Below are 16,049 nucleotides of genomic sequence, written 5' to 3'. Positions count from 1 at the left end.
CTACCAACAGGTTACAGGGGTTCCAGTTTCTTCATATCTTCACCAACACTTGTTTTCTATTTTGATAGTAGCCATCCTAATAGCTATGAAGTGTTATCTCATTAGGGATTTGACTTGTATTTCTCTAATAATAAGTCATGTTGAATATCTTTTCATGCACTTGTTGGCTTTGTATAACTTCTTTGGAGAAATATCTGTTCAGGTCTTTGCCCATTTTTTATTTAGCCTGTTTGATTTTTTTGTTGTTTTTGATCAATTTTTTTCTATTTATATATATTCTGGATCTGAATCTCTTTATCAGATTGATTTTCAGTTTGTGGGGTTTTACTCTATTAATAGTGTCTTTTCATGTAGTTTTCAATTTTCATGAAGTTTGTCTGTTTTTCTTTTATATTCTGTCCTTTTGGTGCAGTGTCCAAGAAATCATTGTCAAATTCAATGTTGTGGAGCTTTTGCCTTTTATTTTCTTGTAAGACTTTTATAGTTTTAGGTCTGACATTTAGAACTTTGATCCATTTTGAGTTAAATTTTATATGTAGGATTAGAGTCCAGCTTCAGTTTTCTGCATGTGGATACTCAGTTTTCCCAGCACTGCTGGTTGAAAGACTGTCCTTTCTCCACTGAATGATCTTGGCACCATGTAGAAAGCATTTGGCCATATATGTGAAGGTTTAATTCTGGGATCTCTGTTCTATTCCATTGGTTTGTATGTCTGTTTTTTGCCAGTAACACAGGTTTTGTTTACTGTAGCTTTCTAGTAAGTTTTGAAATCGAGAAGTGTGAGTCTCCAGCTTTGTTCCTATTTTTCAAGGTTGTTTTGGTTATTCAGGGTCTCCCGAGATTCCCTATAAATTTTACGATAGAGTTTTTTAAATTTCTGCACAAAAAGCCTTCAGAACTTTGATAGGGATTGCACTGAATTTGTAGGCCACCTTGGATAATACTGACATCTTAACATTTTTAAGTCTTCTAAGTTATGAATCTGAGATGTGTTTTCATTTATTTATCTTCTTTAATTTCTTTCAGAAATGTTTTGTAGTTTTCATTGTATACATATTCACCTCTTTGGTAAAGTTAATTCCCAAGTATTTAATTCTTTTTGATGCTATGCTACTGTAATGAGAAATCTTTTCTTCTTTTTGGATTGTTCATTATTAGTGTATGCAAATGCAGCTGCTTTTTGTGTTGACTTTATATCCTGCTCCTTCACTGAATTTATTCATTACTTCTAATGAGTTTTTTTGCAAAATCTTTAGTGGTTTCTACATATATCATCTGCAAACAAAAATAACTTTAATTCCTCCTTTTATGCTTTTTGTGCTCCTGAATTTGGTTCAGAAGCTAGTGTTTTGTTGAGGATTTTTGTGTTATTATTCATGAGGAAAATTGATCTGTAGTTTTCGTAGATGTGTGCTATCAGGAAAATGCACAACAACTGTGGGAAAAATTCTCACTAAAACAGTTTAAAATGTTGAGCAGAGTACAAAATGGGGGGGGGGGGCGGAAGGAATACTTTTTAAAATTACCTCTCACCTGGAAAGAAGTTAGGATCCCTTACCTGCCAGAAACCAAATGAGAACAGGAAGCCAGAGTATAAGGCTGAATGAAGCCCCACTTACGCTTAATCCTGGTGATCAGTTTAGACGTTGAGAGCCAACAGGAACTGGACAGAAGACAAAGCCCAGGATCTTTACAAAGTAGAAACTCAAGACCTCTATGTAAAGGGGAACCCCAAAGAATTTACAAACTCAGTGTGAGCTCAGTGTGAGGAGACACCCTATGTATGTTTCCTTTGTACCATAAAAGGAGAAAATCAAGAAATGTCTCTGTAGTAACTTTGGCAATGAGTGAAGGTAGAAAAGCTACTGTCCTGAGCATTTGTAAACCAAAGTAAATGTTCCTATGGATTTCTAGCACCAGTTTACTCTATGAAGTCCAAAATCCTCAAGACATTTCTTTTAATGACGTTACCAAGGTGGCTGGTATGTGCAAATGCAAGTCCTTTTTGAAGATAAGTCACCTTTAAACCAGGCCTCAAAAGAATTCTATAAAGTTCAACAAATACGATTTTAGTTAAAAAAAATGTTTAGGAAACACAGAAGGAAATAGACATTATAAGCAGGACACAGTAAAAAATAAGGGAGAGCACAATCAGACATATATATTTGTATCATATACATAAAACAAAAAAATATTATGGCAACGTTTTTAAATATATAAAGGAGGGATTTAAAAATAAGAATTAACAAAGGTTGGCTAAATTTATATTTAAAGAAGCAAATGTAATTTTTAAACGAAATTTTTAAAACTCAGTAGAAAATAAAATAGGAGACAAACACAAATATTCCTAACCAATAGGTTAGTTATAATGGAAACTGTATGTAGATGTTAGTATTTATTAACTACCTTAAGAAAAATAGCATTATTAGTAAATTTGGAGAACCGTCTGCCCTTGCTCTTCTATTTTATAGTAAATATTATATTAAAATTGGTATTCTTTTTTCCTTACATATTTGAGCATTGATATTTTCTTTCTGGGAAGGCATTATAATTCCCAAACCTAACTTCTTTTGTGTGTGTGTGTGTTTATAACTATCCAGATATTCTTTTTTTCTTGTGTCACATTTGTTAATTGGTGTCTGAAGAAAACTAATACATTTAACTTATCAAATTTATTGCCTTGAATTTGTTTATATTATATCCTTATTACACTACAGTGTGTGTAAGTATTATAACAATATTTATCCTGTCATTTCCGATATTAATTTGTCTTTTTCTTAATCAGAGTTTTGTCCATTTTTGCTCTTTTGAGATAACCAATTTTTAGTGTTATGAATTGCATCTATTGTTAATCTGCTTTCTATTCAATTGACTTCTGGTCTTATTTTCATCTTGCTTATTTTAGGTTTAAATTGCTGTTGTAAATGCCATTTTAAGGTAGAAACAGGTAATTGATTTTAGTCCTTTCTTTGCTAATATGACAGTTTTTCTGTCTAGGCACTGCTCTAGCTGCATTCCACAATTTTTATAGGTCCTACTTTTGGTTTAAAATATTCTGAAATTACCATTGTGATTTCTCCTTTGACACGTGGGTAATTTGTAAATATATTGTTTATTTCCAAATATTTGTACATTTTCTAATAGGTATTTTGTTATTGATTCCAGTTAAATCTGTGTCTAAAGAGAATTTACAGTTGATCCTTGAACAACATGGGGGCTGAGGGTGCCTCCCCTTCACAAAGCCAAAAATCCAAGTATAATTTATAGTCAGACCTCCATATAGACTTTTCCTCCATATATTCCATTTCTCTCTATCTGGGTTCAATTCAACATTTGTGAATTCAACCAACAGAGGAGGCAGAGATGGCGATCACGTGGTAGTGAAGTATTTAGCCTTGAAAAAAATCCACATACAATTGGCCCACGCAGCTCACATGCCTGTTTTCCAAGGGTCAGTTGTTCTGGGTATGATTTCAACTGAGGCTTGTTTCATGGCCTAAGGCCTATATTGGTCAATGCTTCATTTATATTTGAAAAAAATCATATTCTGCAGTTGCTGATTCTTCTCTAATATCATTTGGCTCCATTTGTTCTATTTTTGTCTCAGGTGTTCTATGTTCTTATTGATTTTCTACTTTTATCAACTAAAGAAAAAGAACTATTGAACTCTCTGATTAAGTTGAGGATTTTTCTGTATCTCCTTTCACTTATGTCAGTTTTTGCTTCATGCATTTTGATGTTCTGTGATACACTTAGGATTATATAATTGCCTTCATAAGTTATAGATGTCATTTAATATTTTACATTTAGAGTAATTTATATTTAAATGACATTTAAAAAATTCTCTTTTGATCTCAGAATATTCCTTGCCCTGAAGTCCATGCTATCTAGTATTAATATAGATGATACATCTGTTTTTTTAGTATTGAGTGCTTCTTTCCATCCTTTTAGGTTTAAGCTCCCTATCTTTTATTTTTAAAGTGTTAGTCACTCAGTCATGTCCAACTCTTTGTGACCCCATGGACTGTAGACCACCAGGCTCCTCTATCCATGGAATTCTCCAGGCATGAATACTGGAGTGGGTTGCCATTCCCTTCTCCAGGGGATCTTCCCCACCCAGGGATTGAACACAGGACTCCTGCATTGCAGGCAGATTCTTTACTATCTGAGCCACCAGAGTAGTTCCACCTACCAAAAAGTACATTCTTGCAAATTGAATAGCCAGTCATTTTTTTCTCTGTGGCCTGAAAATCTCTCTCCTTTAACTAATATTCAGAATACATTTAAATGTAATTATGGATGTATTGAATTTTTCTGTGTATTCCATTCCTTTTTATTTATTTTTTCTCTTTATCTGACTTCTTGTTGGAATATTTTTCAGTATTCCATTAGTCTCCTTTATTTGCTTATTAGCTGCATATAGCTCATGTTTTATATTTTCATTTGTTGCTTTAGGATTTACTATATGGATTTTTAACTTATTATTGTGTCCCTTCAGATTATATTGTGTCACTTTACATATAATACAAGTTCCTTAAAACACTGTACTTCTCTTTACTTGCTTCTTTCCCCTTCTTTGTGCTATTATACATTTTATTTCTACATTTTATATAATCCATTTATTTCTATATTTGCTTTCAGCACCAAAATACAGTCTAACCATTTATGTTTCAAATAGTCAATTATATGAAAAATAATTAGTGAAAAAATTATTTTCATATTTTTGTACATGTGTCAACACCAACATTCTTCATACCTTCACTTAGAAACCCGTTTCCATCTGAATCATGTTCTTTCAGCCTGAAGAACATCCTTTAATACTTATTGTCAAGCAAATCTTCTGGCAGCAATATTTCTCAGGTTTTGTTTTTCTGACAGTTTACTTTGCCTTCATATCTGAAATACATTTTCACTGTGTTCACTATTTTGTGTTGTTGTTTTTTTTTTCCCCCACTTTAAAGATTATGTTTCCTTGCATTAGTTCCAACGGTGTATCCAGGGGATTCTTACATCTTTCCCCTCCTATATCATTTTCCTGTTTCCTTTCTGGCCACTGTTAAGATTGTTCTCCCTATCATTGGGTTCCCGCAGTTTGAATACGTTGTGCCTTGGTATGACTTTCTTTATGCTTATCCTATTTCAGTTCCAGTGTACTTTTCAGATCTGTAGGCCAATGGTTTATATAAAATTTGGAAAAATTTTGAGCATTATGTCTTCAAATAAATTTTTGTACCTATCCTCTCTTTTCAGGGAACCTTAATTCTAGGACTCATCCAACTTCATTTCTAATTTGCCAGCCGTCCTAGGTTCTCCTCTGAAGAGTTTATATGTTCAGGAAGATCTTTCACTCTGATAGCAAAAGATGCATGTTTTCCAGCCCTACACAAGCTCCAGGAGGTGTGCAGTTTACAAGTCCTAGGTAGTCAGTCTTTTCTCAACCTTGAGGAATCTCACTCCACTTATTTGCAGCTTAGTATTTAGTTTCAGGCTCAAAGGGACACCTTTGCAGATTTTTTTTTTTTTTTTGCTTTTGTAATAATTGTATTTTATGTTTTGGTTGTTTTTTCTAATTACCGCATCCTAGGGGGGAAAATGCATTTTGTTTGTTAATGGCTCTATTTGTTTTCTTGAAAAATACTAGAACTTTTAGAAAAAATGCATTTTCTTCTTACTTAAGAGTGTAGTCAGTAATAATCAGCAGTTAACATGGACAGAGGAGCCTGGCAGGCTACAGTCCTTGGGGTCGCAAGAGTCAGACACGACTTAGCGACTAAACCACCAATCAGCAGTTAAAGGATGTAACATTTAGGATTTATAGAAACACAAGATTTAGAAAGAATAGTGCAAGTAAATTGAGATCATTCTCCTTTAAACTACAATGACAGTTTCTGCCACAAAGATTTTTGGTAGATGAAGGATGAAACAAATGAAAGGCTTATTTTAGAGTGGCTCTAAAAAGTTCTGTTGTAGAACTTTAAGTTGCCAGTACTTGGTATAATACAAAGCTTCTTGATGTTAATAGCGTTTTAAGAGTTAGAAGGTAGTCAAAATTCTGTAATAGGAAACAAAAAGAAAATTTTGAAATAGCAGACACTTGACACAAACCACAAGATCCCCCACTTCCCATATTCCGTATGTTCTCTCAAAACTCTACCAGGTACCCATTTACTCCCATTTCTTTCCATCGTGCCATTACGTAAACATTTGAGGTTAAGGAAAGCTCCAAAGGAAACAAAAGTGGAAAAGACTTTTAAGAGCTCTAAAACAGTAATATGAACTGGTAAATGAAAGGGCTGATGGTTAAGTGCAACCAATAAGAGTATAGAAGACTGTGACAGGTTAAATATGGATAAAGGTCTCTACAGCAAGCGTAAATAAATGAGGTGCTCTAGGCTATGTCCCTCCCTCACACCATGTCAGTGTATGAAATAGTTTGAAGCTCATCTTTGTACCACTCCCTCTTCTCCAGTACTCCATAATACAGATTCCAGCTGCCTTAGTCAGTTGTACTCCTTTCTTTGTGTCCTCATCTTGCTGAAGCCCTTGTTATCTGTGCTCTGCTGGAGTTACCTCTCTATGTCCAACTCTTTGCGACCCCACGGACTGCAGCATGCCAGGCTTCCCTGTCCATCACCAACTCCTGGAGCTTGCTCAAACACATGTCCATCGAGTCAGTGATGCCACCCAACCATCTCATCCTCTGTCATCCCCTTCTCCTCCTGCCTTCAATCTTTCCCAGCGTCAGGATCTTTACCAATGAGTCAGTTCTTCGCATCAGATGGCCAAAGTATTGGAACTTCAGCTTAAGCATCAGTCCTTCCAGTGAATATTCAGGACTGATTTTCTTTAGGGTCTGGTAAATATCGTCAGACAGAAGTCCAGTAATTTTAGAGGTTGCCTTTGGTCTCCTCCTCTTAGGGAATCTGTTCTCTGTTGTCCGTTGAAACAATCGTTTCATATATTGTCTGCTTTTCTGGTTGTTTACAATGGGAGAGATAATGAAGCACCAGTTATTTAGATTTGGCCAGATATAGATTTTCTAAAAAACACATTTTTAAAGCTAATGAATTGAAAAGCCAAGAAACACTACTCACCCAGAATATTGAATCCGCCTATGGGGTTGCTCTTAATGTCATAAGTTGTGTAGATTTTCAAGTACATCGTGTGGCATTTCGGGAAAGAGGGGATGCTGCATTCCAGAAGACCAGTTGAGTCTCAATATGATGCTTTAGTCACCACAAAAAGTTTTTAAGGCATTTTTATTAGAGATTTTCAGGATATATTTTATAATAGTGCCTTGAATGTATATTGAAAGACAGGAAAAAGAATGAAGTTATACTGGCCGTTAGTACAAATTTGGGCTGAAAAGACTCTCAGAATATTTAATAGACCTTAGAGAAATACAAGGAAATAGTTTAACTTTTAGGCAAAATCATTAATTTTTAATCAGTCTAGCATTATCAGAAGTATGTCTATTTGTAGCTGGTAAAAGCTATTTGCAAGGTGTTGAGAGTTTTCTGGCAGCATATTTCCTTTTCACATTTAAAATTCAAGGTAAAATTAATACTTAAATAGTTTTCATACATCTAACAGTATGTATGCTTAATATTTCATCAAAAATATTACCCCTTATATGTAGTATGTAGGAAAAGTATTATTTGGTAGAAATTGAGGTAAAATTTTAATACTTTTATTAATACAGTGTTCATAATAATGGAAATATAAACACCAGAAAATCTCTTAGTTGACCAGAAAAAAACAGATAATGTATGATTTATTTAATTATTTTAAATTTGAAAGGCAGATAAATAATAAGCAAATGAGAAACATCTTTAACCTCAATAGCAAAAAAAGAGATTTTTTTTTTAAGAAAGAAATCTAGATTGTTCAAAATTCAACTCCTGATATTTCTCCTCAATCATTTATTTTTCTAGTCTCTCCTATCTATGTGCTATTATAACCACTGTTTCTCATACTAGAAATCTGTCATCAGCCCTGACACTTCCTTTCACCCAGGGCAACCAAATCATCAGCCTATTTTATCCATTTCATCTTGAATTCCTCTTCATACTTCTACTGTCTTAAGTCAAGGCACTATTACTTTCCAGTGGGATACTATGTTAGTGTGGTATCCTGTCTTCTCTATACAAATGTGTCCTATGCAAGTCCATTTTCTGCACAATATTGTTCAAAACCTTATAGCTTTATATTTTTTTCCTTAGGAAAAAGCTTCTAAAAATTAACACAGTCTGTAAAGTCTGGTTGTCCCCAGCTCTCCAGTCTCATCAGCTCATGATCCACATTAGGACACGTGGCATCTGCACATTGTCACCTGTTTCACACCACACTATGCTGGTGACCTTTGCACCTGCAGTTCCCTCAGTTTTGAACGCTCTTTCTGTGCTTCTCTTTTCCCCTGGCTAGTGTCGTCCATAAATGGCATCCTTCAGACAAGCCTTTCCTGACTCCTCCCTCACAAGATTCAGTGTAATTATAATTAATTATAATTATAATTAATAGTTACTTATTCCTTGATTTGGAGAAGGCAATGGCACCCCACTCCAGTACTCTTGCCTGGAAAATCCCATGGACGGAGGAGCCTGGTGGGCTGCAGTCCATGAGATCGCTAAGAGTCGGACACGACTGAGCGACTTCACTTTCACTTTTCACTTTCATGCATTGGAGAAGGAAATGGCAACCCACTCCAGTGTTCTTGCCTGGAGAATCCCAGGAACAGAGGATTCTGGTACAGAGGAACCTCCTGGTAGGAGGCTGTCTATAGGGTCGCACAGAGTCGGACATGACTGAAGCGACTTAGCAGCAGCAGCAGCATGCCTTAATTAATCTCTGGTTTGCCAGTTAGTTGATTAGTTCTATGAAGCCAGAGAACACATTTCTATTGTTCATATGGGGATTCCCAGAATTTTGAATATTCCCTGCTGTATAGCTGATACTTTATAAGCAATTATTTAGTCATTATTAAACATTATATAAAGGTGCTTTCAAGGAGGTGTTCAGAAATGGACACTTTCATAACTTATGCAAATTTTATGAAAATCAATTTGAAATTGTTTTTTCAGATCTCTAAATGTTCAGTTTTTTTACTCTGAAATTCCAAAGCTGGGAATCTATCCAAGGGAAATATTCAGATATACAAATAATTAGTGTATAGTGTATTTATCTGAGTGTTATTCACAATATTAAAAAAGTTGAAAAATCCTCAAGTGTTCAATAAATAGAGATTAGTGCAAATAATATTTGAAAAGATTTACCAGCTTAATTTGTCAGAACATTGTCATAGAATTATGACATAAAAGCTTTCAGTGAATCTTCATGTAAATGTTTTTGAAAGATATTCAATTATATGAGAGTGCCTGAAAGCTTAAATAAAACATAAAATCATTTGTAAAAAAAATAGAAGGAATCCTTAATTTTAAATGGTTATCATAGCATCTCATTTCTATGTTATGGATCTTATGTAAGTTGCCGCACAAATCAAGTCAAAACAGAGAAAGAGAAAAATTATAGGTAAACAAAATTATTCTGTACAATTCGCATAAATGATGGCTGTTTATGGGTCAGAACTAGCATTTATATCTATTCTTGTACACAGTAAATCACAAACTAGGAATGTTAAAAGGTCCTGAGTTCTGTTTTTAAAACAAACACATTATATTTGAATTGTTTTGTGTTGAACATAACTCTCATTTTGAGCTGTTAGTTAACGTGCTATTTAATGATCTTTCTGTCATCACACCCTTTTCTTGGGTAGCATGGGAGTTACAGAGCATGTATAAGATGTAGTACTAGCCCTCACGTTGTTCATAGAATCATTGCATAGACAACACAGACACCTCTAACCTTAATATGTTAAAGAATAAATGACTACGGGACAAAATAAGGTTATAGACATCAAGTGTTCAATGGAAGTTTTGAGGAGACAAAGATGAATGTGACTGCATGGTAGTGGGCAGCTTTAGGAGAGAAGGAGAATTTCCTGTGGCATTTGCTGTGATTATAGATTTTCCCAAAGTGGAGATGCCTCGTATTTTACATCAGGGAGTATTGACCATTTAGTTTAGAAATGCACGAAATGCTTTTAACAAAATCATGCAAAAGGGACAGTGATTGATCATGCTGACTTGCTAATCTCATAATATTTTATAACCTCTTTATAGCTCTCCGAGACACTGGAAAACAGTCTATTAACAGTGACTGGAAGATTGAACACTCTGGAGCATTCAACATAGCAGGAACTACTGTCCATTATGTAAGACGAGGCCTCTGGGAGAAGATCTCCGCCAAAGGTCCTACTACAACGCCTTTACACCTCCTGGTATGAGGGATGAATCCATAACACTGCATAATCAGCTTCCTATGACAAAGGACATTCCCACTATGCTTTCTCTTTCTTCCAAATTTGGATTGTCAAGTAGATATTTAAAGTTACTTAAGAGGTGGGATTTTAGGGGGATTTTTATGTGTGTTTGAAATCAAGATGGCTAAAAGTGGAAATGTTTTAATTGAAAAGAAAATTTTACATTTTAAAAAGGGACATGATGTTTTAGAGAATTCTCAGCCCACAGTAGAGGTAAACTAGCAGGCAATAAGGTTCCTCCTTCCCTAAAAGCATATGTTTACTGATCAGAGTAGATGCCTGTAAAGATCAGAGTGCTTCCCAGGTGCTGTTAGTGGTAAAGAACCCGCCTGCGCATGCGGGAGATATAAGAGACAGGTTCGATCCCTGGGTCAGGAAGATCCCCTGAAGGAGAACATGGCAATCCACTCCAGTTTTCTGGCCTGGAGAATTCCACGGACAGAGGCGCCTGGCCAGCTACAGTCCATAGGGTCGCAAAGAGTCGGACACGACTGACGCAACTTAGCATCCATGCTTGCATGGCAAGCTGTCGCATTTCATACATCTGTGAAATGGGTACCACCTGAATCTATATAAAATGCCCTTGAGAAAAATGATATTGGTCCCTGGGGAAAACACTTGATAAATATTTAACAAGGCTTCCAATTACCTGTTGTGTTCTTACTAGGTTAAGTGATTCCTGTAAAAAATTATGATAACTTGAATGTTTGGGATAATAAGTTTCTTTACCACGTAGCAGAAGACTAGGTCTGAGTTTGGAGCAAACCAATCAGGACACTGGGGCTCTGCACCCATGGGCTGGCAGGTTCACTTGCCCTTTTTGTCCTTGATCATGGCATTCAGTGCTGATGACTCAGGAGCCAGAGGACTGACTACACAGCTAGTGTGCTTTTCATGCTGGTGGCAAAGTCTGAGATTCACACACTTCAACATCTGAGTCCACACATAAAAACGACTGTAAAACACAGTCAACTGACTGTTTATTTGGAGTGTGATGTGCCATACTGTTTAATATCTCCAAACAGTTTAAGTGGAATTTGTCCTCAACTGGAGACATCTGTGTTGCCAGTCTAGGTGCCAGAGGTTCAAATCTCATTGGCCCATTTGCTTTTCCCGAGTTGAATGTGCCTGCAGATCACCTGAGGTTCTTGGTCTTGTTCTTGTTAATGTCATTGGTCTGCCACTACTACTGGTTCACTGACCACATTTCAAGTAAGACTGTTTTGTAGAACTGCAGTCAATAGGCTTTACCAAGAATGCATGAAGGGAGGGATGCATAAAGGGAGCGAGGTGAGTTCCATGAGGCCTTCTGTTCAAAATCTTAATAATAGTAATAATATACACCATTCATCAAGCACTGAGAGCAGACCCTGTCCAGAAGTGCTTTACATTCATTATGGCATTTAATCTTCAAAATAACACCGTGTGATATGTATTATTATTATTCCATTTTACAGATTTAGAAAACACTAAATATTTAAAGGATTAAGTACTGTGCTCAGTATCTCCTAATAAGTGACTTTGTTGTTGTGATTCAGTCACGTCCAGCTCTGTGACCCCATGGATTGCAGCACTCCAGGCTTCCCTGCTTTGAATAAACTAGATGTTAATCCATCTTTTGTGCTGCCTTTCCTGATACAAAGATCAAACCTAAGTTCTTTATACCCGAGAGCTTTGGATCGTAATTACGCATACACTTCAAATAATGTTTTGTTCATCTCCCCGCAGTTACTTTGGATCCTGTAATTTGAATTGGAAACTCCACTCTGTGCCCTCTGCCATCTGGAGAGAGGGGGAAAAATGACTAAACAAACATCATGTGACCAATACCTGGCTCTTTCCATGATTGGGTCACTTAGAATAACAATATTATCAACAACAAACATATGTTTAATGATTTGGTTGCTGAAAATGCCATCATGTTGCCTCCCTTACATGAGTGTCACCTACATATTTTTATGGAACAAGACTGAGGCTCTTTTAGTGAGCCTCTAATTCAAAATTTAAAACAGTGTATGTGAGACCTTACTGTTGGGCAGAGGGAGTTTCCTTGCTGCAGAATCCTTAATCTGACTGGTAATTACCAAGGTTTTTCCTGGAAGCATGAAACATAATTAAAGTCAGTGAACTATGTCTAAAAGAAGGCATCTATGTGACCTGGATTTATTCAGTAATCCAAAGGAAACTGCACTTCTAAAGATATTTTTCTTTAATGACTATTACAGATTGAAAGCCGGTACTGAACTTTGAAAGGCAATACCTTCTGTGCCATGCTTCAGTATGAGCCCCTCAGCTGTAACTTTCCTTCTTGCAAAGAATGCTGCCAAATTCAGATGGTTTAAGAAAGAGCTAATGATTTTGTAACTAATGTCTTTATGTTAATGGAATTAGATGTTCAAGGACAATCAAATGTCCTATTAATGAAAAGGTAGTTTTTTAAGAAAAACAGACATGTTTCCATGTAATTAAATAAGTTGACAGATAACCTATTTATATGTTCATTTCATCAATTTAAAAATCATGTAATTGTCTGGTCTGGTTGATAAACAAGGTGACTTCATCTCTCTCCCCTTTTTTTTTTAGCTTATTGAGCTGAAAAGTCACCAGCAACATGAAATGAGATATTTAAAGTCAAACACTGTCATGTGCTTACAATCAGTATCCAGCATGTTACGTATATGTGACTTTTAAAAGTATTATTTTTATTGCTGATAGTTGATTCATAATGCCATCAAACTAATTCCTCAATCCACATATTAAAATGTGTCATAGTATTTCTGTTAATATATTGAGGCAAAATCTTAAGGAAAAAAAGTAAAAAAAAAATAGCCTTGGACTCCTTTTTTTCCCCATTAAATGTTAGCTCTATAACCTATCATTGCAACTACCTTGATATAGATTAAATATCAAAATTCTCTAATATTTGAATAAAATTTAAAATTTAAATATATATATTTTTATATATCACATCATGTTATATAGATTGCTTCCCTTGGGGCTCAGCTGATAAAGAATCCACCTGCAATGCGGGAGCCCTGGGTTTGATCCCTGGGTTGGAAAGATCCCCCTGGAGAAGGGAAAGGTTATCCAATCCAGTATTCTGGGCTGGAGAATTCCATGGACTGTATAGTCCATGGGGTCTCAAAAGTCAGATACAACTGAGCCACTTTCACTTTTCCATAAATCCTCAGATCCATAGATGTCATATATCCCATGGGCTTGTTTGACATATTTGATGGAAATGAATTTATAAAGAAACATATATTCTCATTCATTCTTTTATTTTAAATGAGTATATTTCATGTATTTTTTTTTAATTTAAAATATGTATGGTTGCACCATACATGATGATACACTTCTAAGCTTGATATTGTGTACTATGGGATAACATCACAGACATGGTTACTGCTTATGATTTAGTCCAGTGTAACCCGCAGTTCAACCATTCTCATACGTCCTTTATGATTTATACTGTTTACATACGTGTGCTGTTTACATACATGTACATAACTGTACCATTAAGTTACTTTGCATTTAAAAGTTTTTTTAACATAAATTTCTTTTCAAAGGAAATGATCTTTACTGTAAATGAAAAGTTAGTAACCTTGCCAAAATTAAAGCTTAACTATAAGCATACATGGAATAATATTCTTGTTCTCCAATTGGCTTAGAAGGTCTCTTCCCCTTATGGAGTGAAATGACTCCCAAAGTCTTCTGTCCTCTTCCTCTGTTGACACAGGTACTTATCATTCATATTTTTCTAATATGAGTGAAAAGGCTTCATTTGATACTAGATCGTGGATTATGTTTTGATGTTATATAGGACACATGTCCCTGTCCCCCCCTACTAAAGTCATCTCATACATGTACCATGCTTTGGAAGACTGTGTAGCCTATTAACTTGGGAGAAAATAATATGATATCTCTGACCTCATTCAAATGGGCTATTTTTTCATACCACCGTTAGCTCAGAGGTAAGTGTATAATTCCAGTGTTTACAGAAGTAGGACGGTTTCTGCATTTAAGTGATAAGGTCACAGATCTACTATGCATGAAAGGAACATGCACACCTTACAAAAGCATTTTAAGGTGTCCATATCCGTAATTTTATGTTTCACATTGAATATGCTCTGATTTGACCCGTCTGCTTTGAACCCTTCTATGTATATTATAGGTGCTGCTGTTTCAAGACCAGAATTATGGTCTCCACTATGAATACACCATCCCATCAGACCCTCCTCCAGAGAATCAGAGCTCCAAAGCACCTGAACCCCTTTTCATGTGGACACACACAGGCTGGGAAGATTGCGATGCCACATGTGGAGGAGGTGAAGGATTTTTCATTATTTATCTTTCCAAAATAGCTGTTTTCCAATTTAACTGTTGACAGTTAAGACAGATCCATAATCCCTTATCTAAAATTTCAAACTCCATGAAGGATTGGAAATTGAAAGTCTTTTGAAACATGTTTCATGTCTAAATGCCTGAACTATTTTGCAACAAAATCTGGCATGAATTAAAGAAAGGCTGTTTACAGTTGTTGCATATCTCACTCAATATGATTACTCACTGCATTGCTTTTCATCAGTACTAACACTTATGGGGGCTGCCCTGTGCATCATGCAGGTTGTTATATGATATTCATACACTTTTATTTGTACTTGGGACACTATGTCCTTTAGAGTTCAGACAGATGAGAAGGAACCAACAAAACATTAAAATAAGTATCCAAAAGACTAAGTGGAGTGGAGAAAATAGCATGTGATGAATTGAAGAAAGGATTCACAGTAACAGGAAATGTTGTTGAAAGAATAAAGCAGAGAAATGTGGCATTAGCTGGAGAGGAATATGCGTCAAAGAGTTTATTGTTTTTTTTAATGAGGAGAATTATACATGATTGCTTGCCAGTGTATGTTTTCTAGAACAGAACAGAACAGAAAACTAGTGAGGCAAAGGAGAGAGCAAAACATTTCTGGAGTGATGTCTTAAGTTGGCAAGGTGGATGGAATAGAATAGGGCTTCAGAAAGAAGTATAGATAGCCTAGTAATAGGAGAAAAGACAGTATTTTGAACAAAATCAGTTGTTGGAAACTTACAGTGGTACTCCTTTTGGTTGCATCTATTTTTATCAAGATAGTCCATTTTTCTGGGACTAAAGGTGGAAAAGGAGATGTTGGAATTTTGAAAAGAGAGGAAATGTGAAGTGGCCACTTAAGAGAAAAAGAAAATGAATGAAATGGTACTTGTTTTGACCATATGGTAGCACTGATGGTCCATCTGAAGTTGATGTTCATGAATCCAGCTGGACACTTATGTCGGAGTGGTACATTACCCTCCAGGTATGTATAGCATGGAGATGTACTCGTGGTGTAAGTTTCGGAATTGCCATGTGAGTATAATAAAAGGAGAATACGTTTGACCTGAGGTTGTATGTAAGGAGCTGAAAATGATTGACCATGGAATTTAGTTGTATATGGAGAAAAGCAAAGATATGATGAAGGACTTGGAGGACAGTCAAATGGTGGTAGAACTAATGAATTTTAGGGCCTGGTGGGGTTAAAGAACTTTTAGACTCAGAAGATTTTTAGACTTAAGAAGAGGGCTGGAAATACAGGAGATGGTGACAGAAAATAGAGCTGAGAGTATAGAGGGGATATAGTTATTAGTAATA

At 35.7% G+C, this 16,049-nt stretch overlaps 1 protein-coding gene across 1 annotated transcript in view; it reads left to right on the top strand.

Annotated features, from left to right (window-relative positions):
* Positions 1-16,049, top strand: part of ADAMTS19 (ADAM metallopeptidase with thrombospondin type 1 motif 19) — a 266,648-nt gene that overhangs the window by 203,861 nt on the left and 46,738 nt on the right. Inside the window, exons 17-18 of the mRNA XM_061422888.1 lie at positions 10,179-10,336; positions 14,553-14,706. Coding sequence (XP_061278872.1) covers positions 10,179-10,336; positions 14,553-14,706 — 312 coding nt within the window. The remainder of the gene's footprint in view (positions 1-10,178; positions 10,337-14,552; positions 14,707-16,049) is intronic.

Source organism: Bos javanicus, chromosome 7 (assembly GCF_032452875.1).
Source record: "Bos javanicus breed banteng chromosome 7, ARS-OSU_banteng_1.0, whole genome shotgun sequence".
Classification (NCBI taxonomy): domain Eukaryota; kingdom Metazoa; phylum Chordata; class Mammalia; order Artiodactyla; family Bovidae; genus Bos; species Bos javanicus.
The sequence above is the reverse complement of the archived record's forward strand: the minus strand, read 5'-3'. Positions and strand labels throughout refer to the sequence as shown.